The sequence below is a fragment of the Megalobrama amblycephala genome, linkage group LG21 (assembly GCF_018812025.1).
Source record: "Megalobrama amblycephala isolate DHTTF-2021 linkage group LG21, ASM1881202v1, whole genome shotgun sequence".
Taxonomy (NCBI): domain Eukaryota; kingdom Metazoa; phylum Chordata; class Actinopteri; order Cypriniformes; family Xenocyprididae; genus Megalobrama; species Megalobrama amblycephala.
Genome location: NC_063064.1, coordinates 25,793,543 through 25,821,116, shown reverse-complemented (window position 1 = coordinate 25,821,116; position 27,574 = coordinate 25,793,543). Strand labels below are relative to the sequence as shown.

General features: G+C 36.6%; 1 protein-coding gene across 1 annotated transcript in view; it reads left to right on the top strand.

Annotated features, from left to right (window-relative positions):
• The window catches only part of xxylt1 (xyloside xylosyltransferase 1), a 52,510-nt gene extending 25,184 nt beyond the window's left edge, over positions 1-27,326 (top strand). The window contains exons 4-5 of the mRNA XM_048172709.1: positions 4,077-4,209; positions 24,731-27,326. Coding sequence (XP_048028666.1) covers positions 4,077-4,209; positions 24,731-25,127 — 530 coding nt within the window. The 3' untranslated portion in view covers positions 25,128-27,326. The remainder of the gene's footprint in view (positions 1-4,076; positions 4,210-24,730) is intronic.
• Positions 27,327-27,574: the final 248 nt, after the last annotated feature.

Genomic DNA, 27,574 nt, shown 5'->3' with positions numbered 1-27,574 from the left:
ATTTCAGAAGTTTAGTAAGAATTCTAGCACTTCAACTTATTTTACTTCAGTTAGCTGCCAAGGCAATATTATCAAAGACTATAGAATAACACAAGACGTGTCACTCGTATTGTTTTGAATGGGAGAAAGTGCAACGCACAATATGGTGGAATAAGTCCCGCCTTCTAAATAAGAGCCAATCGCTGATTGGTAAAGTCATAGCGTCACTGCAGTGGCCATTAGAAGCTCCGGTTTCTATAGAAACAGTCAGATGCGCCTCCGAATTGAAGCTGAAGAGACGTGCATTTAGGTCGGCGCATGCGCAGTAGCCTGATCCAGCCTGAAAAATACCATTTTTATTTTTCATGATTCGAGCATTTGGAAACAAAATTTATGAGACAGTTGTTGTCAGATTTCATTGGTTATTTCAAATATGAAATTTAATCGAAAGCTTGGTGAACAGCTTTGGAGAATATGATGTTTCCCCATTCAAAGAGATAGGAGCTGCACTTGGATGCCCGAGAGGCGTTTCAAAGATGGCCGCCGAGTGAAATGACTTGTCTTAAAGGGACTTTGATATTATCAAATCAAAGTGATTTGAAAACCACTTAAGATACTGTTTTATCAACACCGAAATTAAAAAGGATTTTGAACAATTAGTAAATTCTGTCATAGGTCTTCTTGGTTTTTCAAAGCATAAGACATCCTAAGATATCTCAGATATTTTTTATCAAAAGCAGCCAGACTGTTGTGTAACTACATTATAAACATCATATGCCATTTGACTCATCTTTACAGTAGAATTGAGTAACTTCTAAGGAATTACGGTCAGAATAAAAACATGCATGCATCTAGAAATTCATCATTTTGAAACTTACCTTAATGTCATTTTAAAACTTAACACACTTTTTTATTATTATCTTTTTTAATACAATTTCCATTGATCCGGGTTAATCATGTGACCACGTGTCTGCATGTCCTGCCACATGATTATGAAAAGGTTCTTCTCCATTTGTATAGGGTGATTTTGCCACTGTGTTTATCCTTTTTCCCCTTGAGATATTTTTCTTGTTTTTTTTTCTGATAGGTAGTGGCCAGATAAGGCCGGGTTATCTCATAATGAGGTTGACCTATATCATCCTATATCACTTACTGTTGTTTTCACAGAGGAAGGCATCAAAGCTATAATCCACTGAAAACAGATGGAATTCCACCTGCTCCATACATTTAGTTAGGACCAATTGATAAAGTAGATTACCATCCCTGGGGATCGTTAACCACCTTAATATGGCTGCAAATTGTGAATGTGCAGTACATTTGCTGGGGGATTATATCTAAAAGGAAGGGAAAACCTAAAACATGCAGGTATTTCCCAAGATGATGCTGTTAAAAGCTAGCACAGAAGTCTTACATCTGTGAAACACAGACACTTTTTTAAAAGCATGTCAAGCTTCGGCGCCCCTAGTCGTTTAGATGACCAGGCTATTTTTGAGCATGTGCAAATATGCTCAAACGTGCTGGGAAAGATGAATCTCTGTGTGCATATACTCAGCTAAAACTAAACTAGAAATTGTTTATAAGGCTCCATAGGCATGTTTCCAGCACCCAAGGCCATGATGGAGCTGGTGAACTCCACGTGGACCCATTTCTTGAAAGTCTTTATCGCTTCAGGCCGTAGAGGCCCAATGAGATGAATTAGTGTAGTCGTTAATGCTTCAAAGGCACATTTTAACCTGCTTGCTGACATGCCCTGGGGTTCACATCAAGCCTCTGTGGCTCATCCTGCCCAAAGCGATTGTTCCTCTTTTGATGTGGTGTACTGTGACGCATAGGTTTTATTTTTGGAGGTTTGATGGAACTCTCAGTTTTGGATGGTAAAAATTGTCCTCATTCAATTTGAGGCAACTTGTGGCCGCAAACTGAATCCCAATGCTAACCGTTTACTGTTGGTGACAGTAGCTGGTAACTATTTTTATTATGGCAAATAAGCAATATCATGACTGATATTATAAAACTACACTGCCTGTTTTTGTTGTTGTTTTTTAATAGCGCTGTACTAAATCAAGTCACATGATGATTTAAATGAAATCACATCAAAATAATATAATGTACTGAAAAAAAAGATACTTTTGGTAATGCTTTACAGTAAGGCATCATTTGTTAAAGGTGCCCTAGAATTAAATATATCGAATTTATATTGGCATAGTTGAATAACAAGAGTTCAGTACATGGAAAAGACATACACTGAGTTTCAAACTCTATTGTTTCCTCCTTCTTATATAAATCTCATTTGTTTAAAAGACCTCTGAAGAACAGGCGAATCTCAACATAACACCGACTCTTACGTAACAGTCGGGGTGTACGCCCCCAATATTTGCATATGCCAGCCCATGATCGAGGCATTAGACAAGGGCAGAACGTCTGGATCTGTGCACAGCTGAATCATCAGACTAGGTAAGCAAGCAAGAACAATAGCGAAAAATGGCAGATGGAGCAATAATAACTGACATGATCCATGATAATATGATATTTTTAGTGATATTTGTGAATTGTCTTTCTAAATGTTTCGTTAGCATGTTGCTAATGTACTGTTAAATGTGGTTAAAGTTAACATCGTTTATTACTGTATTCACGGAGACAAGAGCCGTCGCTATTTTCATTTTTAAACACTTGCAGTCTGTATAATGCATAAACACAACTTCATTCTTTATAAATCTCTCAAACAGTGTAGCATTAGCCATTAGCCACGGAGCATAGCCTCAAACTCATTCAGAATCAAATGTAATACATCCAAATAAATACTATACTCACATGATCCGATCCATGCACGCAGCATGCATGAAGAACATCTTGTAAAGATCCATTTTGAGGGTTATATTAGCTGTGTGAACTTTGTGTTTGCTGTTTAAGGCAAGCGCGAGCTCCGGGGGCGGGGAGCACGATTTTTAAAGGGGCCGCAACCTATATATCGGTGCATAGTTAATGAAGCCCCAAAATAGACAGTTAAAAAAATGAATTAAAAAAAATCTATGAGGTATTTTGAGCTGAAACTTCACAGACACATTCAGGGGACACTTTAGACTTATATTACATCTTTTAAAAAGAAGTTCTAGGGCACCTTTAAAATTAGTTATAACATTAGTTATTGTATTATCTATATATAGTAGAACTAACATTTTTACAGTATTTATTATTATTTTTATTATTATCTTTGGCTGCATTTATTTATAATACTGTAAAAACAGCACTTTTTTGAAATATTTTTACCATTTTAAAATAACTGTCACTTTTGATCAATTTGATGCATCCTTGTGGAATAGAATTAAAAATAATCTTAATAACCCCCAAACTTTTTAACAGTAGTCTATGTAGAAATAATATTTTTTCCACCTGAGTATAACGGTAATATTACCACTATTATCTGCATCCAGCTGCCTACTACAGCAGTTGATTTAAACTGTGATGGGATGAATTATTTCAACATAAGAAAAAATTATATCGAATCATATTTTGTTTTGATCTCTGTAGACTGTAGATGTGCTTCCTGTTTCATACAAATTCAGCAGTTGTCCTCCTTTTATCATTGCTCATGAAGTGTTTTGTAGTCAGCCTGTGTGTTTGGAGGGGAGCGCAGAGATCGTTGATATTGATTCGTCTAGTTTCCGGTGCTTGTTTGGAGAGACGTCGGTGTGAAATGCCTGACCGACTAAACAGCTCTGGCTGGCCGCTCTCTGCTCATTGTTCTAATTACAACAAGCATAGTTTGGGCCCCCTATGTTTTGCTTTCCGATTGTGTGTCATTGTGTGCGCTGCCTCTGCTCCACAATGGTGCTTCCAGAATGTTGTCTTGAGGGCTTTGTTGTCCTGTGGGCTCACACGAAGACCGTGGGGCCATCCGACGTGAGAAAACCCCTCCGGATGATCACGTCTCATCATTTGTTAATTCTTGTTTTCTGCATTAGTACACACAAAAAATGAATACGAAATCCCATATTGACTGCATGTCTTGCTGCTCACAACCTGTAGGATGAGATTATTTTTGGTGTTTCTTGATTTCAGACAGATTTGCTTTACAATTCTCTTTCTTTTGCCCTCAGAACTGAAGCGCATTGTTCAGTTGGACTTGGACCTCAAATTCAAAAGCAACATCAGAGACCTCTTCCAAGAGTTTAACCATTTCCCTTATGAGGCCGTCATTGGAATTGCACGTGAAATGCAGCCAGTTTACAGGTATTTGATGCAGCTCTATGTCATTTGATTGGGTTCACTTTTCTCAAATGCATGTTCCCTAACTAAATCTGGTGCATTAATACCAAAAAGTATGAAAAAAAGGGCTATGCAATATATCTGTACCACATCGGTTATGATGTTTGAGATGTTTTCGTTAGTGCTTGAGATTTATATTTATACAAATAGTTTTAACAATAGTTTTAACATTTTATAGTTGTTAAATGTAAAGCAAATCTAAACATGAATAATGATTTTTCATCCTGTAAAAATAAAACACTAAAATCAACTTTATAATGTAATTTATTTAGACAAAATAGAATTTTAATACCTGTTATTAGTTATCAGCTATTACATGAAAATAATTTTAATATTGGTGTATTTCACACTTTAGTATTATTAATATTGTATTATTATAGTATTTATTAATATTTTGAATTTGCTTTTATTTTTTATATTTTCTGCTTCATATCAATTTTATTTTTAGTCATTTTGTTTTGTGCTTTTATTATTTGTATCATTTACATTTTTTTTCTCTTAAGCTTTAATTTATTTCAATTTTAGTTGTAGTAATTTTAATACTTCAGCTTAAATGTTAACCTTGAATTTTAGTTGTCAAGGCAACATTTCTAATTTACATTTAAGTGTACGTTTTCATTGTGATTTATATTTAAAGGAAAATCTGACTTTTCCCATGTTTAAGTGCTATAATCGTGTCTCCGGTGCATCTACCTGCACAGAAAATGTGAAAAAGGACAACCCAGTAACTTTGTTTTGGTAAGCCTTTCTCTGCAAGCAGGAGACAAATCGAGCCGTTCAGATTTTGCTCCCCTTGTGACGTAGGAAGGGGATCTTATTATAATATTACCGCCCCCTGAATCTGTATGTTTCCACCCACGGCGCCGCCATTGTTTTCGCAAGCGACGAAAATTGGAGTGCAGCAGCAGCAGCTGTCCTACAGTTTAGCTACAATCCTGATCAAACACACTTGAATGTCTTCAGGATTACTAAAGCTATGTGAAGGAAGGTGAGTTGTGTCATATCAAAACTCTGCAGGACAGCAGCTCTCAAGAACGACCGTCCCTGAGTTTGTGATTTGTCTCAGCTATGTAAACATTATCACTGATCTGTTAAGGGCTGTAATAGCAAACATACGAGTCTTCATATGTCTCCTTGCATCTGACCCACTAATTACGCAGTGTTGTCATTTTATTTATGAAGGGAATGTGGCTAGATAAATTCATATAGCAGTATGTGCAAGTCATTAACACTAGAATGCTTCACACGATCGTCAGTAAAACACAGGATTTGCACAGAAATTGACTCGATCGATAACAAATGATCCAATTTCATATATATTTTTAATAGTTTTAGTTTAACAATAACAAGACTGATGCATTCCTAATAAAAAGTACCATAATACCACATTGTTTTGTATTTTACATGGTAATACCATGATAATTTGGACGTGTACCATGGTAGTACAATGGTAAATATGATCTCATAGTATTACCATAGACTTCATCAAAGTACTGGTTTGGCAATATTAGGAAAGTACTAAAACTATACAACAAACATGCAAAGGAAATAGAGGTGCAGCCTCTTTTTTGCATCCAGGTTTAGCAAAACGGTGACATTGGCAGCTCTAGCATAGTCCTACTGTACAGTTTGATCAAAACAGCTTTTCCAAAGCCTGAAAGAGACTGGACAACCTGTTCTCCTGGTTCACACGGCATGCCTTTCAGAATGTCGGAATGGTCAATGCTATTTGTCTTGTGGCCTGGCAAAGTCAAGCTGGACATGAAACTGGAACCGAACAGAGGTGGAAGCCTTTTTACAGTGTTGTCCAAGAGCCATCATGTGACTAGAGCTTTCAGGAAACTCTTTCAATTAGCTCCAGTGTTTGGCCACCGAAACATGAGGAGGAAGCTCAGATTGGTGATAGGAATTCACAAAGGAGGCTGTTTTTTTTTTTTGTTTTTTTTCTCTAGTTGCTTCCTACTAGTGTATATGTGTGTGTGTGGCCTTAAAAACCCCCAGAAACCGTTCAATGAAGCAAGGCGGCCTTTCTTAAACAGACTTTCCTAGTTCATAAATCTTTCAGTCTCCCTATACAGGCACTAATGTATTAAACAGCTGTAATTACTAGGATCTTTAACAGAAAGCTGTCAAGACCCACATGATTGAACATATAGGCAGGTTTTATCAGATTAATGTTGATGTTGATTGAGCAATTACCATAGCAGTTCACTGGATGACACTAGATGGCGCTGTAGTCACCACCATTCCCTTGTTGTCCTACATTCCCATTAGACCTGCCTTACTTCAGTCAGGGCCTTTGTGTAAGAAAACAACAGCAAATTGTAGCAAGCACATCTCTGTTAGAATAATAATTCACAATATATTATAACAACTTACCAAAATTGAAAACCTTTGGTTATTTATTTTCAACAATGTGAATGTCTCAGTTGAGCATTATTTATTTGTATTCGGTACATTTCACTTTGAAATCTTTGGTAAATCAATCGCATTTCAGCGCAGGCTTTGCAAACAGACTTTTACGATATGGACGCGACACTAATGCAACAACATGTAAATAACTGTGTTAAATCTAATGCCTGATCTGATATGTAATGATTCATGTACAGTCAGATGATCTTTGTATGTGTCAGTAAATCAAACCAGTGACTAATTTTTCAACTTCAGGTTATTTCTCTTAGTAGGATGAAAATAATCTGTTATTTAAACAGTGATTAAATTATATATAGAAAGCGATCAAAGAACGCTTCCTTTACAATCGCTAGAGCTGTCAATCAAACAGTGCACGCTGGAGCAATTTGGGGATGAACTGTACCTAGAGTTGGGCGGTATGACCAAAAATTTATATCACAGTATTTTTCAAAATGATATCAGTTTCGCGGTATACGACGGTATTTTTTTCCCCTATGCATGACCGGGCGTTAACCACATTTTCTACTGATTGAGAGAGGAAATACTGCAGTAGATTGACTAGAATGCCCTGTTTTACTGTCATGATGAGTGAATATTGTAGAAAAATTCCACACTAGAGTTAATACAGGTTTACAAAGCCCCACAAAATGATGCTGTGGGGAGACGACAACAACCAATAAAACACAGACCTACAACACACTCATTACAGACACATGAATATTAAAATATTGAGGGCACCTTAAAGGGATAGTTCACTCAAAAATGAAAATTTGATGTTTATCTGCTTACCCCCAGCGCATCCAAGATGTAGGTAACTTTGTTTCTTCAGTAGAACACAAATGATGATTTTTAACTGGAACCGCTGCTGTCTGTCAGTGGTATAATGCAAGTCAGCGGGAACTTGGACTGTAAGAGTAAATAAAACACGACAGACAAATCCAAATTAAATCCTGTGGCTAGTGACGACACATTGATGTCCCAAGACATGAAACGATCGGTTTGTGCGAGAAACCGAACAGTATTTATTTTTTACCTTGCATTCATCACTCGTTTAGTGAGGTCTGATCGCGCTCTGACAACAGCAGTGATGTCTGGCACTCGTTGAAGTATATGCGCGAGACATCACTGCCGTTGTAAGAGTGCAATCAGACCTCACTAAACGAGTGATGAATGCAGTTGGACATAGTGGTGTATTAGAGGTAAAAAATGATATAAATACTGTTCGGTTTCTCGCACAAACCGATCGTATCGTGTCTTAAGACATCAGTGTGTCGTCACGAGCCGCAGGGTTTCATTTGGATTTGTCTATGGAGTGTTTTAGACTCTTATCGTTCGAGTTCCCGTCCACTCTTATTATAAGACTGACAGACGGCAATGGTTGGAGTTAAAAATCATCATTTGTGTTCTACTGAAGAAACAAAGTCACCTACATCTTGGATGCGCTGGGGGTAAGCAGATAAACATCAAATTTTCATTTTTGGGTGAACTATCCTTTTAAGCATTTTAAAAATCTAACCCTATATAACAACACACTGCCAAAACGAGGGAGAAACACGGAAGAAACTGTCTAAGGATATTTTCAGTACATTTAAGAGCACTACAGTCTCTGAACAAACGACACATGTAAATTTAACACCGAAAGAATAAAGCAGTTAAATTTTTGCCCAGTCTATTTATTTGCCCAGTCTATACTTCTGTATAGCAGAATAACCCATTGTGTCATCGCGGTCGTGATCAGACGTACAGCTCAGTGTCCTTTGCATAACGTTACATCTCATTTGAGGAAGATGTGATGAAATATGTGCGCATACACATTACACACTGCTGGTTCATGTTTAGAGCACTAGAGTATATGAAATAGGTCCATAAAAAACTTAAAGGTCCCGTTCTTCGTGATCCCATGTTTCAAACTTTAGTTAGTGTGTAATGTTGTTGTTAGAGTATAAATAAAATCTGTAAAATTTTAAAGCTCAAAGTTCAATGCCAAGCGAGATATTTTATTTAACAGAAGTCGCCTACATCGAACGGCCAGTTTGGACTACATCCCTCTACTTCCTTCTTTAATGACGTCACTAAAACAGTTTTTTGACTAACCTCCGCCCACAGGAATACACAAGAGTTGCGTTTGTAGAGTGTGTTTGTCGCCATGTCGTCGAAACGCTGTTATTTTCATCCCGCAGTCCAATCACCGGGTCTGATTCCGGCTCAAATTGAAAGACATGTTTACAATAACACTGAGCGCGTGCATCTCCACGTTATGGTAAGAGGCGTGACTTTTCCGGGCACGGTGCGCTCAGAGCTGTCGAATCACAACACAGGAACCGCTGGCACAATCAGAACTCGTTACGTATTTCTGAAGGAGGGACTTCATAGAACAAGGAAGTCATCAGCCCGTTTTTATGACAGTGGAAACAGCGGTATGTGAAAAATACTGTGTTTTTTTACACGCGAAACATGAACACATGTTATATTGCACACTATAAACACAATCAAAGCTTCAAAAAAACACGAAAAACGGGACCTTTAAACACGCTCGCTCCGGTCTATATAATATGATCAATGTGGAGAATGTTGTTAATCTCATCACGGCGCTCCATGCAAGAAACCGCTCTCTCGCGCGCCGCGTGTACTTTGAATTCTCCGCTGTAATCAAGGGCTGAATCCGAAATCGCCCCCTATAACCTCAAATAGGGCATTATTTGAGGCAACAGCCATTTGTAGTGGTGTCCGAAACCATAGTGGACGCTATTGAGTGCACTCATTCAATCTCACATTGCACCGCAATAACGAGTGTACAGCCGATGTCAGGGCCGGATTATCCATAGACGGGATTGGGCAAAATGTGGTCACCCTAGGGCACTACACTGTGTTAATCCGGGCCTGGCCGATGTACACACGATGGCTGTCTGAATTCACTCACTCGTTTTCATTCACTCTTTCAAGTGAACAACATAAGTGGATAACGTAGGGAATAGTGAATGAGGCTTTAGGGGGTGATTTTGGACTTACCATAGGCTGTGATGTGATCTCAGCTGTGCTCTCACTACAGTGCAACAGTGAAACGGGACCATCAAAATTCATATCATAACAAAAATACCGCCCAGCACTAACTGTACCTTTAAAGGGTTAGTTCACCCAAAAATGAAAATTATCCCATGATTTACTCACCCTCAAGCCATCTTAGGTGTATATGGCTTTCTTCTTTCAGATGAACACAATCGGAGATACATTTAAAAATGTCCTGGCTTTTCAAAGCTCTATAATGCCAGTGAATGTGGGGCCTGATTTTTAAGCAAAAAAAAAAAGTGCATCCATCCATCGTAAAAGTACTCCGCACGGCTCCAGGGGGTTAATAAAGTCCTGAAGTGAAGTGATTGGTGAAAAATCCATATTTAAAACTTTATTTTAACTATAATAACTAGCTTCGGACACCATACGCATAGATTTGTGGCGGAAGCGTGACCCCTGATGTTCTGATTTGACAAATCAGAATCAAGTATTTCAGAGAGTGGCGTCAATTAAAGAGTGATATTGATAGATGTGACCTTTCCTTACCTGGTGTTATAAGGTCACTATTGTTTTCAGTCATCCATACAAGCATTTTGAAATCTAACATTTCATCATTTTTTTGTCATTACATTATTCATCTGTGTATTCATTATTTTGTAGAGGATCTGGGAAGTGAACTATATCAGGTGATGTGGTAGTGGTCAGGCTTTCAGCTGTGCGAGGAGCTAATATAATTTCTGGATAAAAGAAACAAGCTACGCTGATGGAAAAATTGTCCCCATGAGAGGTTTTTCTCCACAACAGAGTGCAGCTTTTCCACAACAGTTCTCTGACTACACACACAACTACTCTACGCAAACAATTGAGAAGGATGAAAAAAGCATAATCAGCCATTGAGATATCTGTGGTACGTCAGCAGCAGCAGCACTGGGGTTTGGTGTTAACATCTAACACCTGTGCTTGTACAATTACCCCCTAGGCTGCCGTAATGAACTTTTGATATTTTCCAAGCCTTCTACCTGGCTGGCATAGGCCTTAGACTTTGTTGGCGATGCTCCCTAGTCCCTACGCTTCCAAAACCTCTCATTTCCACTGATGCAGCATGTTCGGGTGTCTCTTGGCACTGAGGTGTGTGGTTCTTTCAGTGTTGTTGCATTACTCTTGCTGCAACTGAGGCAGAAAGAACACACAGCAGGGCTGAAGATAGCTACCGCTGTTTCTCTCCAGAGCACTGTTCTTAGCTAGTGAAGAGTTATTTTAGCTAATGTGCTTTTTAGCTAATGAAGTGAGTCTTTAGAAAGAAATGATAGGCCAGACTTTTCAGCATGGTGAGTGTAACTATTTTGGGGTTCACGTCTGAAAGACTTGCATTACATTACATTTAGTATAAGGAACACATATAAACTATTAACTACAACTTTTCTCTCAATGAACTCCTTTTCTCTCAATGAACTCCTACTGAAATTTACTGCTTATTAATAGATAGTATTGTAGATGTTAAGTTTAGGTATTGGGTAGGATTAAGAATGTAGAATAAGGTCATGCAGAATAAGGCATATGTGCTTAATAATTCCTAATAAATAGCCAATATTCAAGTAATGTGCATGCTAATAAGCAACTTTACATTTTTGATATTTTTGATATATTTTTACTAGTGTGTGCAGGACACTATAGTTCATTTATGTAAGTGAGGATAGCAAAATAAAGTAAACTGTGACACATTATACCCAAAAATTCTTCATATAGTGGACTACCAGTAAAATTGATAAAAATTTGGAACCAAAAATTATTCAGACACTTTGACCTGACCATGTTGTGCTTAAAGGTCCCGTTCTTCGTGATCCCATGTTTCAAACTTTAGTTAGTGTGTAATGTTGTTGTTAGAGTATAAATAAAATCTGTAAAATTTTAAAGCTCAAAGTTCAATGCCAAGCGAGATATTTTATTTAACAGAAGTCGCCTACATCGAACGGCCAGTTTGGACTACATCCCTCTACTTCCTTCTTTAATGACGTCACTAAAACAGTTTTTTGACTAACCTCCGCCCACAGGAATACACAAAAAAGGGGGCGTGGTCTTGTTGCGCTCCCACGGAGAAGAGCAAGAGTTGCGTTTGTAGAGTGTGTTTGTCGCCATGTCGTCGAAACGCTGTTATTTTCATCCCGCAGTCCAATCACCTTTGTTTGGCCTTCCCAGGGACGCTGTACTTAGAGATCAATGGTTACAATTTATGTTTAACTCGGTTTCCGAAAATTATAATCCACATGTAAAACTATGTGCAGCACATTTTGCTGAGGACAGCTTCCTCAATCTCAGTCAGTTTAATGCCGGATTCGCACAAAGATTATTCTTGAAAGATGGAGCAGAAGCTGCTGTCGAATCACAACACAGGAACCGCTGGCACAATCAGAACTCGTTACGTATTTCTGAAGGAGGGACTTCATAGAACAAGGAAGTCATCAGCCCGTTTTTATGACAGTGGAAACAGCGGTATACAGATAAGTAAATTATGTGAAAAATACTGTGTTTTTTTACACGCGAAACATGAACACGTTATATTGCACACTATAAACACAATCAAAGCTTCAAAAAAACACGAAAAACGGGACCTTTAAGTGTTATCTGACATAATAAAGATGATTTTTTTCTGACACAGTTTAACTCTAAGATCTTGTCATATTTTATTACCATTTTTTTACACTATAGTGAATAAACTGTATTAATTAATGAAATGTTCAAGGTTTCTGAATAAATTTTGGTTTGACTATATCAAAGACTATAGAATAACTTTGACTATCTATCTATATATCTATATCTATCTATATATATCTATATCTATATATATATATATATATATATATATATATATATATATATATATATATATATATATATAAAATATATATATATATATTGCTTAAAAACTAATTTTGCAAAATGCATTTACCAACATTTTTGCTTTCTTGTCTAGTAAAAACATCAAACCTTCTTAAAACGATGCAGTTCCTTGAAAATTGCATAAGATATTGAGACTGGTTTTCAGAGAATATATGTTGAATTAAGTATTTTTAAAGTATAAGTTTCATAAAAGTTTGTTGGGTTTATGCTTAATTGAAAATATATTATTTAAAATAAATATAGAAGAAGAAGAAGAAGAATATATAATATATAATTAAATAAAATCATGATCATTTTAATTTAAATAAAAATATTGTATAAAATAATAACTTAATTAGAGTATATTCTATGAAAATAACCTATATTATTTTTGCCTGTCAAGTAAATGTACTTTTTTTTTTTTGAAGGGTGTATATGTATTTATTACTGGAAAACAAGATTTTTTTTTTCTTTTTTTTTTTCTTTTTTTTTTTTTTTAGTGTAAAAACTATTTGTTTGTGCTCCCAGACCTTTAAAGTCAGCATGAAACATCATTTGCAATGCATTTTTACTAATTTTATGTATAGGATATTCAATTAGATAAACTGAACTTCATTGGGAAAAATTATTATACCATGCCACCCCAGAGTTTTCTGACAAATCTTTTTATATTAAAAAGAAACTTATTGTTACTATTTAGGGAGATTTGAACACATTTGTGTTGCTTGTATGAAGCAGGACAGAAAAGCTGAGTGGGATGTAAAGAGGTGCCAGAACTCAGGATCACTTGAGCCCTCATATTTCAGTTGTGAGCCTCTCCCTTTCACCGGCCTCTATTCTGATCGGACCAGGGCACAAAATGGAGCATGGCAGCGTGCCAGGGGTCTGGAATCCTCGCTGAGCGCACAGCTCTGAATGAATGCAAACACAGAGCTGGGAATTCTCTAATCGGATTGAGAGCTCCAATATGTCAACAATTACGCACACCCTTTACCTCCCTGTGGAACTCAAACATAAATGATTATTTGTTTATGAGTACTCCTGTTTATTTATTGCTTGGCTTGATGAGTAGTTTTCATAAAGTCTGGATGGAGATTAGTTGTTCTGAGAAGAGAAATCTTTTGTAAACAATCCATAAAGATCTGTGTGTTTTTTGAGACTGCCTTGATGCTGCTGTCTTTGTAGGCTGCTTTAAGATTTGGTTCAAGCATCAGTGTACAAAATTGCAGAGCCACGTTTTTGTGTCATCGATATGTAGGTTCTTTCAACCATGGAAGAGGTCTGTAGACATCTCTTTAACTAAAGGTCTTCCTCCATCTCTTTGTGGTGGTTTTACATAGCGCATGCAGATTTCCTGCAGTGGATGCATATTAAATTGTGCCGTTTGCGCCTGAAAATCCCCTAATCTGCTAAATGTAATATATGAATATTAAAATCCTGAGAGGGAAGCTGGGGTCAAAGGACAAACAAATGGACTGTAGATCTAAGTTACTGCACCATCATTTAATCATTTTAGTGGGTGATTTTTAGATTAGCAGTTGATGAAAAACGGTAATTGCTATTACCTTTACCAGTAACCATTGTGTCTGAGTAAATGTATGCAGTGTCAGGTTTTTGTATCTGTATAAGTAGAGAGAGTCAGTCAGTCAGTCAGTCAGTCAGTCAGTCAGTCAATCAATCAATCAATCAATCAATCAATCAATCAATCAATCAATCAATCAATCAATCAATCAATCAATCAATCAATCAATCAATCAATCAATCAATCAATCAATCAATCAATCAATCAATCAATCAATCAATCAATCAATCAATCGTTTTGATTGAGGGAAACAAGATATATTTCTAGTTTCAACTTTGTATATTCTTCAGACTTTCCATTTTAATGCATTTAAGTGACTCACATTTGGTTTTTGACCATTAAAAATAGGTAAACTTCAACCATTTCAAAATGGACCCACATTGAGATCCCCATATCTATGGAATTGAACCATATATGGCCTTAAAAATATACCAAAAGAAAAGTTTGTTAAAAACCAAAATATAAAAGGATATTAAGAGATCTTTAATAGTTCTTGAGTTACAGGCATGCAAACTTGGAGCAGAAAAGTTGATATAATGCAACATATAATGCAACAAAATGGCTAAAGTCAACAGATTTTACTAAAAGACCTACCAATCTCTGTGTAAAAATAAAATAATAATGCTACTATCTTTCTAAAATTATTTTTACCTCCTTTAATTTGGCTCCAAATCTCAGGTGAAAATTGTCATTTTGAAACACCTCTACAAAATAGTGGATTACTCAGTAAATGTATACATCCATGACATGTAATATTTTGTAATATCATTTTTTATGTTTGTCTTTCTTCAGAAAAATATTAACAAAATCAAAAATTTGAGCCGGGGGAAGTTTCTGAAGTTTCTTTTTGTATTACACACTGCGACCAGGCAAAATGTGTAAAAGTGGTGGGCACATGTCCTGTTAGAAATGGTTTGTCATATCCAGTGTGTTCTGTCTTGTCTGACAGTGTTCTTTTAGGACTGTTTTCGCCGTTACGGAAGCTTGTGTTCTCTGTCATGATGTTAACCCTGATGTTCTTTTGCTGTGAGTGTCTGGGAGAAGTCCCTGGTGTTTTGTTGGTGAGCACTTGTCTAGTGTCTACCATTTAAGTAGTGTTCTTGTGTCATTTTCTCAGCTGTGAGTTTTGAAGGGCCTGCCCGCTGTCTGTGTTAATTACAGCAGCAGCAGCAGCGATTCTTGTCTTCAAACATCCATTTAAGGTGCTGTCAGTCTGTTACTTTACACGTTCAGTGAAACACACACATAAACATCTCAGCTACATAGCCCGTATTTACGTCTTCCCAACCACCCTGAATAAAGTTTTTCCAGCAAAGAATGGAAGCATCAGACTGAAGAATTTTGCAATGTTTGCTCAAGCACAAAACAAATCTGCTCCAGCTGGACATCGTTTGTCATTAATCTCGGCATGTGCAGATTTGGCAGTCCAGTCGGACTGTCCGTGCGCTCACGGGATAACTGGAATTCCTGCTTGTCTGATGAAGGTTTCCCTTAAATGTCTAAAAAATATTTTTTTGATATGGTCACAATCATTACATTGCAACATTTTAAATAGTTTTTTTTTTAAACTACGATAATATAAAAGAGTGAATTACCAAAACCTACATTTTTGTGTTTTATGTAACTTTTTACACAAATTATGAAAGTCCCAGTCATTTCCACTACAACCAACTTTTTGTGTTTTGTTCCACTACAAACAAAAGTTTGTGTACTTGCTTGCTAAGTAGACAAAAGTGTCACATATGGAGCATATATGAAGAAAATAATGAAAAATTAATGTAGATTTCACTTTTGAACAGGATAATTTTATTGTAAATTATTGAATTTTCCTGTAATGCATGTGTATCCACTGTATGGAAGCCCATAAGAAAAAACTCATTCATTAGTAAATCATAATTATGAAATAAAAAGTCAAAATTATGAGATACTATTTCATATTTATGATATACTAATTCATATTTATGATAAAAGTGGAAATTTAGATAAAAAGTAGACAATTATGAATCAAAATTATTTTAATTTTGACTTGTCATATTTATGACTTATCTCATAGTTTTAAAGGGTTAGTTCACCCAAAAATGAAAATTCAGTCATTTATTACTCACCCTCATGTCGTTCCACACCCGTAAGACCTTCATTAATCTTCGGAACTTCGAAACAAATTAAGATATTTTAGTTGAAATCCGATGGCTCCGTGAGGCCTGCATAGGGAGCCATGACGTTTCCTCTCTCAAGATCCATAAAGGTTCTAAAAACATATTTAAATCAGTTCATGTGAGTACAGTGGTTCAATATTAATATTATAAAGCGACGAGAATATTTTTGGTGCTCCAAAAAAAAAGAAAAAAAAAAAGAAGACTTATATAGTGATGGGCGATTTGAAAACACTGCTTCAGGAAGCTTCGGAGCACAAATGAATCAGCGTGTCGAATCAGCGGTTCGGAGTGCCAAAGTCACGTGATTTCAGCAGTTTGGCGGTTTGACACGAATCATGATTTGACACAGAAGAATCATAACACTCCAAAGCTTCATGAAGCAGTGTTTTGAAATCCGCCATCACTAAATAAGTCGTTATTTAGTTTTTTTTGGCGCACCAAAAATATTATCGTCGCTTTATAATATTAATATTGAACCACTGCACGCTCGCATGAACTGATTTAAATATGTTTTTAGTACCTTTATGGATCTTGAGAGAGGAAATGTCATTAGTGTCTGTATAATTATGTCTTTTTATGACTTTATGATTTACCAAAGCATGATTTTTTTTTCAGACGTGGCATCATAATTGGGCTTCCGTACTGCTGTTTGACATTGTTAGTTAGGCATTTATGCATTTATGCATAGAAACTTAAATTTTATGTGTAGGCTAAATTTGCATGCTTACAGTATGTGCATTAAACTGTTTGTTTGTGGTCTTTTTCAAATTCCAGCAAGTCTGTCAAAGCAAATTCCCCATGAATTATAGGGAGATCTGAAGCTTTATCTTTCCAGTATCATTGTTGTGATGACGTAAGGACATTCATTGGAGCCGTACCATTTGTTAAAATGTAATATCGTTCCAGTTTTTTTTTTTTTCTGGAGTTGTGATGCCAGGATTTTTTCTTACGGTACAGGAAGTGATTGCAGAAACAGCCAGGCCTTGTGACAGTGCTGACAGGACTCCAGTCTATACAAACAGATTTCTATCTGTACTCCTGTGTAACCATAGGGCTTTGTCTAGCCTCAGGGTCTGCACATTAAGACCCGTGTCCAGTCCGTAAACACTCCGGCTCCGGATCTACGTCACTTACTGCATCTGTGCCCATCCTGCTCTCACTTACTGTATTTGGCACCACGTCATTACCGCTTCATGTTTTTTTTTTTTTTCCTCTAGTGCTCTCTTTCTGTTCTTTCTCTGCTCTAAGCTTTAACATTGTTTGGAAGGAAGGCCCTCTTGCTTTCTGAACCAGTTGTCCAGACATAAACATTATGTCAGGACTTTTGTGTTTGTATTTGGACTGAGATGTTGCAGAGTAGCTGGTGCTGTGCCATCTGTGAACAATGAACATACACTAGTGAACATTTATAGTAAATTTCACAAAGTAAGTGACACTCAAGTAACTCATTGAATTAAACATGATATTAGGAAGTAGAAAGTCTAAAATAGTATTTTCTTGTAAAATGTATTTCTTTAATCCGTATTTTATTTGGGCTACACTTTGAAAAATATTTTTTTTACGGTAGGGCCCTTTTATTTTTTCCTAGATTTATTTATTTTCAAATACTTAAATTCAAATTTATCTGGATTTAATACCAAATGAATCAAATTCATTCTGTGACATTCCATGTTATACAGTAAATTCCATTTTAATGACGATTAAATCCACATTTTCTACATCACAATGGTTTGATGGTACTGCTATTTAACTATGATCTGCATGCATCCAAACTATGTTAGTATGGAAATGTCATCTGACCACAGTTCAGAAATGTCTCATTGTTTGTTTTGATTAGAATTTTTTTATGCCAGAACTCATGCAGGTTTTCACAAGGATTTATATCCCCTGCTTTTCCTCCATCAGGCTCGTATCTTTCCTGTCTGTGTCTCGCTCGCTCTCTTCCCCTCCAATCATTCTTTTCCTCCGTCCCAGTTAGTTCCTGACTTTTAGAGCTGAGCGTTGATGGATGGGGCTTCCCGTGGCCTCGTTCAGCGGCTGCCACCGGCAATGAAATGCTCGTCTTTGATGACGCATTAAAATTCAGCTGGCTTCTCCAAGCGCCGTGTTTAATATTTCACAAACTTGTTGCATAAGATCCCTCTTGCTGATTCTGTTCACATACTCTGCAGGGAATTCCAGCAAGTCTTATCTTTACTTACCACACTGATTTTATATTAATAGCATCTTTTGTGTTTGATATTTTGCTGTTGTTGTTTTGTAGGTACTCTGATTTTTTTGAGACGTGCATTGTTATGAAAAGGATGAGTACACGTTAATCATATGAAGTGTATGTCTTTTAAGGAATAGTTCATTGTTGTATTTGAGTGACACTGTTAGAATTCCTGCTACTGTTGTCTGTATCATAAATCATAATAGATCAGATAACAATATTCAGCTTTGAACTTCAGCCAAGGGCTTTGTCAAGATTAAAAGTAGCACACTGCGTTTCAGTGGTCAGCAGGCGGTAAACTTTTGAACTTTGTTCCCTGTTCCCAGAGGGCATCATCATCCCTTTGGTACCGTTGTTTGAATTTGTCTGATGTCCATATAACCATGTCACAAGTTCTTTTTTAAAACCCTAGTGAGCTATATGGCAGCATCCTAATTGTCACAGACAATTGTAAGGACATGGGAGGTGTCTGCCACATAATAGACTTTGATGTTAAAGGGTTAGTTCACCCAAAAATTCTGTCATTAATTACTCACCCTCATGTCATTCCACACCTGTAAGACCGTTCATCTTCGGAACACAAATTAAGATATTTTTTATTAAATCCGATGGCTCAGTGAGGCCTGCATTGCCAACGAGATAATTAACACTTTCAGATGTCCAGAAAGCTACTAAAGACATATTTAAAACAGTTCATGTGACTACAGTGGTTCAACTTTAATGTCATGGAGCGGCGAGAATACTTTTTGTGCACCAAAAAAACAAAATAACGACTTTATTCAACAATATCTAGTGATGGGCGATTTCAAAACACTGCTTCATATAGCTTTACGAATCTTTTGTTTTGAATCAGTGATTCGGAGCATGTAACGAACTGCCAAAGTCACGCCCCCCAGTGGTGAACCATTGAAATTTCGAAACACTTATGATGTAATAAAGCCTACTGAAATCACGTGACTTTGGCAGTTTGATACACGCTCCGACTCATTGATTCGTAAAGCTTCGAAGCTTCATGAAGCAGTGTTTTGAATTTGCCCAACACTAGATATTGTTGAATAAAGTCGTTATTTTTTTAAAAATTAATTTTTGGCGCACAAAAAGTATTCTTGTCGCTCCATAACATTAAGGTTGAACCATGAAGCTTCGAAGCGTTACGAATCTTTTGTTTCCAATCATTGATTCGGAGCGTGTATCAAACTGCCAAAGTCATGTGATTTCAGTAGGCTTTGTTACATCATAAGTGTTTCGAAATTTCAGTGGTTCACCACTGGGGGGCGTGACTTTGGCAGTTTGATACACGCTCCGAATCACTGATTCGAAACAAAAGGTTTGTAAAGCTTCAAAGCAGTGTTTTGAAATCGCCCATCACTCCGATATTGTTGAAAAGTCGTTATTTTGTTTTTGGCGCACATAAAGTATTCTCTTCGCTTCATAACATTAAGGTTGAACCACAGTAGTCACATGAACTGTTTTAAATATGTCTTTACTAGCTTTCTAGGCATCTGAAAGTGTTGATTATCTTGCTGGGAATGAAGGCCTCACTGAGCCATCGGATTTTATCAAAAATATCTTAATTTGTGTTCTGAAGATGAACGAAGGTCTTCCGGTCATTTTAATCTACTTTCTATTTTAGATAATGTATTCTGGCTACTTTTTGTTTACTTTTTAGATTACTTTTGACCAAACTCGTTTATCACATTGATTTGAACAGAATTTAAAAAAATACAAAGAGAAAGAAAATATACTATATTCTTTATCAACAACATGAACTGCATTTTAATGTTTGAAAGACAAAAGTCTTCCAGAGACAATAATGCATGGTTAAATGACTCACTAAGTGATAATTCAAGCAATAATTATTGTGTTCGTCAGGAGCTGATTAGATATGCAATGTTGAGAAAACATTTCTTAAAAGTGAAGTTTTCAGGTCTCAGTTTTCAGTTATAGTCACATGACTAGTGGCTGGTCTGTGTGTGCAATTCCACAAACCTGGAAGAGCTTCTGAACGTATATAAGCAGTAGCATTGTGTTTTAAGGTTAAAGGAAACAAACAAAAACTTAATGGATAATGTTCTGGCAGAAAATGACCTGTATCTTTTTTTTTTTTTTTTTTTTTACTGTGTAATGAGGGATGACAGCATTGTTTTTGTTTCTGAACCTGTTTTTTGGCACATAGAGATGTCTGTTCTTGTAAAACACAAAGTTCGGCACAGATTGCCGTTTCATTTTTTGAGAGCCACTGTTTGACATGTTTCAAATAGGCGCTTGGCTGACTCTGCTTGAGGCAAATAGCAGATCATTTCCCAGTGGCAGGTGCGGTGCGTGCTGAAACTCCAAACTGTTGACACATAGGATTCCTCAAATGATTGAGGAAAAATGGCAGAAAAATGAGTTAGCACTATAAAGTGACAGGGTAAGTGTCAGCAGTCTGTCTCTCAGTGCCTATAAACAAACTTTAGTGAAATTGTCAAACCTTGCCTTTATTAGGCTTGAGTGTTAACTTACTCTACAAAATTTGAATACTTAATTAAATATTTGTCAAAAAAAAATCTTAAAATGGTTTTGATGGATAAAGCTTCCTCTTCCTCTTTGTCACACTGGGTGCCTTAATGGGGTGGTAATTTTCATTCCTCTCCCTTTTTGAAGTCTTCTCTTGTTTTCACACTGGTTCTAATGTCCTAAAAAGCAAATCCATTAGCATTTAATTTGTTTTTAATAAAGGAGAAAGCTCTGAAATACTCAAGCTTCGAGCAACTAATTGCAGTGTGCTGTTGTGTCAGGTGAGTGGCTCTTTTACACACAAGCTACATGGTGTTTTTCACTGCAGTAGCTTTCACAATATATGGATTTTCAAAATCTTCCACCTATACTTTTTCTTTATTTTTGGTATCTGACATGAGAAATGGATTGTGTATAAGTGCATAATGCTGTCGTTCCCAAGAATGAAACCATTTAAAGATGGAAATGTTTATTTCATGTGTAAAAGCCCATTGGGCCTATTAGCCTTGAAGAGGCAGTGGAAATATGACCTCGTTAGTGGTGTTTCTTAAGGTTAGCTTCACTGTTACTACTGCTTATACTTACACGATTTGGACAAAAATCGAACTCAAAATATTTTAATTATTCTTATCCGCATCCATCCAGAACGCCCTAGCAAATGCAAAGCATTTTTATTTTAAATTTAATTTTGATTTGGTAAAATAGACTGAAGTCCATGAACATTTCCACCACTTTTTGAAATGACTGTGAAAATGTTTAAAGGTGTCCTCGAATGAAAAATTGAATTTATCTTGGCATAGTCAAATAACAAGAGTTCAGTACATGGAAATGACATACAGTGAGTCTCAAACTCCATTGTTTCCTCCTTCTTACATAAATCTCATTTGTTTAAAAGACCTCTGAAGAACAGGCGAATCTCAACATAACACCGACTGTTACGTAACAGTTGGGGTGTACGCCCCCAATATTTGCATATGCCAACCCATGTTCCCAACATTATGAAAGGCATTAGACAAGGGCAGCCAGTAACGTCTGGATCTGCACAGCTGAATCATCAGACTAGGTAAGCAAGCAAGAACAATAGCGAAAAATGGCAGATGGAGCAATAATAACTGACATGATCCATGATATCATGATATTTTTAGTGATATTTGTAAATTGTCTTTCTAAATGTTTCGTTAGCATGTTGCTAATGTACTGTTAAATGTGGTTAAAGTTACCATCGTTTCTTACTGTATTCACGGAGACAAGAGCCGTCGCTATTTTCATTTTTAAACACTTGCCGTCTGTATAATGCATAAACACAACTTCATTCTTTATAAATCTCTCCAACAGTGTAGCATTAGCCGTTAGCCACGGAGCACAGCCTCAAATTCATTCAGAATCAATGTTAACAATATAACAGTATACAATACTCACATAATCCGCCGCATGCATGACGAACACTTTGTAAAGATCCATTTGAGGGTTATATTAGCTGTGTAAACTTTGTTTATGCACTGTTTAAGGCAAGCGCGAGCTCCGGGGGCGTGGAGCATGAGAATTAAAGGGCCAGTAGCCCTGAATCGGCTCATTTATAATGATGCCCCAAAATAGGCAGTTAAAAAATTTATTTAAAAAAATCTATGGGGTATTTTGAGCTGAAACTTCACAGACACATTCAGGGGACACCTTAGACTTATATTACATCTTTTTTTTAAAAGTTCTAGGGCACCTTTAAAACCAACTTTTGGAATAAAATGGCTGTATATATTTTTTGTAAATATTTATAAAATCTTCTTTAAAAGTATAATACAATATAATATCATATATTATTCTATAAAAATTTTAAAATGTTCTTTTAAAATGTTATTATATTATATTACAGATTTTCATCTGTCAATTTTAATCACTGAAAAATATAATATTTTTATAAATATTTATAAAAAGTTTTATTATATTATATTATATTATATTATATTATATTATATTATATTATATTATATTAATGTGCGTTTAACAGTATTCTGTGGCGGAAATGGCTGATGACTGTATTTAAAGCTGTATTTTCTGATGCTAATTTCAGAGGTAGTATTTCATGTATCCTTAATACATACTATTAAATAATATTTTTCCACTTTTTTTTTTTTTTTTTGCATGCTTCCATTATAAACACATTTCCATTCCTGTTTCATTACATTACATGTAAAAGCCATCCAGTTGTTGATCGTGTTGATTTCTTGTAGATTTGTGCTGCGGAGCACGTACATCCTCTCAGATGGACAAATAGGTCTTGCCACTCATAAAAAAGACAGTAAAACTAGACATGAAATGTGGAAGTGCCATCTGACATTCTTCTGGAGTTTATGGAGGAGGCCGTTAAACAGCAGGGAAAAGTTGTTTGTGTTAAAATGTTGATGCTGAGCTGAAGAGATGACACAGGAAGTTACCATTCTTTTTTTTCTCAGCCCACACTGTTGATGCGCATTTGCGCATAAGTCATACAGATTTGGAACAATGTGAGGGTAAGTAAATGATTACCAAATTTTCATTTGTTGGGTAAATTCTTTTGCTTAAAAGCGTACTGTGTATCTTTAAAAACAAAATCTTTCGAAAATGTAAATTTATGCTGGCTGCATTTTAAAAATAAAACATGCAGGCCTTTAAACCAAGAATTAACTTTATACCTGAACTTTATATTAAGACTTGTTAGAGGAACAGGAATCTCACAGAACTCTTTCAGCAAAACTTCAAAGCTTCGGAGGGCCCCTGAGTTAGTGTTGTCATGTTCTTGTTTACCTGTGCTCCTGTTGACTAGCAAGCGTTTTCTACGAAATGCTCCCCTGGATTGGACTTCCACAAAATTGGAGTCTCTGGGAGAAAGATAAAAGCTTTAAGTTTGTGTCATCCCGTCTGGTTCTGTTTTCCTGCTGTCAAATGAGCGGTCCAGGAGCAGCAGCTTCAGAAATCTCTTTGTTGTTTCCTACACAGCTTGGGCTTTTTAAAGCAAGAGAGCATCTATGAACTTCAGGAGAACCTCTGAGGAATTCCCTGCAGGGGGCATTGACTTGATGGATCAAAGCTACTTTGAATAAGCATAGATTAAGCACTCCACAGTCTTCGTTATGAGCAGCGCGTGGTCTTGGACTTTCACCAGCCCGCATGCTTCAATACCGCAAAATCCCAGTTCATGAAACATGCTAGGATTTTCAGGATTTTCCACATGCCACAGCCCATGAGTTGAGTTTGCCTCAATCTTATAGCCTTGGGTCAATCTCACGTCAAAGTCTCTTTTTTTGCTTTCCAACTTCATACTTCAAAGTTATTATGATTTAGCCATTCTATGCAACTACTTTAGCATTGTTCAGGCAGAACTGAGGGTTCTGGTTCTCTGTTGTAGAACAGCTCTCTGTTCTTTTTAAACCTTACTGTACTTGTCTATGATTTATGCATCCTTCACCTGAAATATTGTTCTTCTGCTATTTTATGCGTACCTTTTTTTTTAAGCTTCACTATTCTTAAGTGAAGTCTCTACTCCCTGAAACAGCATTACTTTCACTTTAGTTCTTGACCTAAAAACAACTTTATTTGCAAAAATGGATTTGCTTTGAGTTGAGAACAAAAACCTGGGCGGAGTCAAATTTCTTTTTCCTTTTTTTTTAAGTTGAAGGGTTATCTGTATCTGTAAAGCTAGGTACTGATACTAAAGCTATAATTATTTGCCTAAATCTTCTCTCCAATGTCTTCTCTGTGTTTTAGGCACACTTTCTGGCAGTACCGCAAAGAGAATCCCAAGTCCCATGTAGGCGACCCTCCACCAGATGGTCTGCCTGGCTTCAACAGTGGCGTGATGCTTCTGAACCTCGACGCCATGCGTCGCTCTACCTTATACAACCAGCTTCTGGAGCCCGAGCGGGTGGCCCGGCTCGCAGAGAAATACCACTTCCGGGGGCATTTGGGCGATCAGGATTTCTTCACCATGATTGGGATGGAGCACAGGGAACTGTTTTACCCACTTTCCTGTGGCTGGAACCGACAGCTTTGCACTTGGTGGAGGGAACATGGGTACGGCGACGTCTTCCAGCTGTACTATCACTGCGATGGCCCGGTGCACATCTACCATGGCAATTGCAACACTCCTATACCTGATGATTGAGGGTCAAAGTGCATCTTTGAATGCTACATTTTTGATTAAACTCGAATTTTGTTTGCACACTTGGAACAAACTTTAAACCGAGGCAGAAGTGACTCATTGTTAGAGGTGTTAATAGTGTAGCATTACCATGTCTATCACATTTACACTATATACTCCAGCCATTACCACATTATTCAGTCATTTAACACCCTTGAGGCTGTTGTTGCCTTTCCAAAGTTGCTAAAAGAAATGGTTTAAATACTAGTTCATTTTCTCTCAATTCAGTATGGCTTTGACTCACTCTCAGTAGTTTCCTCATGCAGGTGTCTCATCAAAATGCTCTTAGACAGCAGGTTTTGAAGGAGCCAATCATGGCACTCTTTTCCTTACCTTGATGCCACTCTTTGTATTGTTTACAGGTGCAGTTGCACTCTTGCAGTCACATTGAGGTACCACTTATCTACGTAATGCACTTTTTACTGTTTTTAATCTCTCTTAATTTTATGCCACATTCTCCACTCAATTTCTCTGTTTTTATGCAGAGATGATGGGGAAAAGGGTGTTGACCCACTTTCCTGGGTTTTTTGCATGTGTGAGTGCTGACATTGGAAATCTGTTTTCTCTGTGATGTGCAACTGTATCGCCTTTAGAATAGCCAAGATAGCATCTAGAACATCAGATCGGTCTCATCAGGAAAACATTCTTGCCAAAGTGCTCTAATCCGCCTGAGAAATGTGGAAGTGGGATTTGCTGGAGTATTCCAAAGGGAACAGACTCTGCCCTGAGGGAGATATATGCTAGATTTCGAGGGCAGAGCACTAGCTGTTGTGGTTGGCTGGCATTTATTGAGCGATGTTGCTGTTGGCGAAACTCTGCACAGGACTGTGTGAAATGCGCGTCATAATCTCTGCAAAGCCAAATCAACAGGCTGGAGAGGAAGAACTTGGTAAATGAGTCCTCACATGTGTTGCCAGGCAGACATGAGATCCCACTTCAAGCTCATCTGTGTTAATAGTTGAATATTGTGAAGTTAAGGACTGCATGTTTTGGGATTTTCAGTGAATTTGTTTTTTGTTTTGGTGGGAGTGTGGTCATGTTTTGTCTAGCCGTTTCTGTCATAGAAACCTACTTTTGAGTGATCAAGTTAAAGGTAAAATGTTTAACTAATTAACCTTTAATCTGCTGGTCTCAGCAGAGTTTTCAATAACATGAAGTATTCACACTTTTCCCCCTGTTTTCTTTCTTATGTGATAATTTACATTGGGTCTCATTCATGAAATATGAGCAGAGCATATTTCTGTCTAAATCTTACTTTGTACATTTATCGTTCAAAACTTGGGGGTCGGAAAGGTTTTTAATGTTTTTTTGAAAGAAGTCTCTTATGCTCACCAAGACTGCATTTATTTGATCAAAAATACAGTAATAAAACAGTAATATTATAAAACATATTATTACAATTTGAAATTGTTTTTATTTGAATAGATTTAGTTTAAGATGTAATCTATTCTTCTTATGGCAAAGCTGAATTTTCAGCATCATTTCTTATTATTATCAATGTTGAAAACAGTTGCTTAACATCTTTTGTGGAACCCTCAATTTTTCATTCACGATTCTTTGATATACAGAAAGTTCAAATGAACAGCATTTATTTGAAATAGAAATCTTTATGAAAGTCTTTCCTGTCTCTTTTGATCAATTTAATGCATCCTTGCTGGAAAAAGTAAGAATTTCTTAAAAAAAAAAAACAATCTTACTGACCCTAAACTTTTGAATGGTAGTGTAAATAGGCATAAAGGCTCATCACAATTTGTTTTATGAACAATTTACACAAAATTGGTTACGTTTATCATATGCATTTTTTATTTTTTATTTTTTTTTGTGTGTGTGTTTATCTTATTTTTTGAGAACAAATCTTTTTCAAATGAACCACTCAGGGAATATTGATGGAGCAAACCAAGTTCTTAGTGTGAGGAAAATTTAATACAACTTCCACAAACTAGACTTGTTTAGAACAGGTTATTTTTCTCTATATAACCACCTGTTTGTCCTTCAATTTTGAGTATTGAATGTAAAACACTCACTTGTTGTGTAAAGTATGTAATAGAAATTGAATGTAACTAATGAACAAATTCCAGAAGTGAAGGAGTAAAATATCTAATATATCGTTCTCTCGATTCAAATGTGTTGTTGGTCAGAATAAAATTTCATGCTATTTCCTAAGTTTCTTTTACATTTCTCTTCCTTTATGCATTAAAAATGAGCAGTATCTACATGATTTTGCATGTTGTAGTGTGGCTAAGTCAGTTTGACTTTGAAGCGGAGCTTTCACAATTGTTGGATCACTCTCCAGTTGAATTTCCAGGATGGCTTTCGGTTATTTGATCAAGCATCCTTATGTGTTGTGCAGAGGTGTGTGTCCTTTATCCCAGTTTCAACTTGTTTCAATTTTCACAGCATTGTCTGAGCTG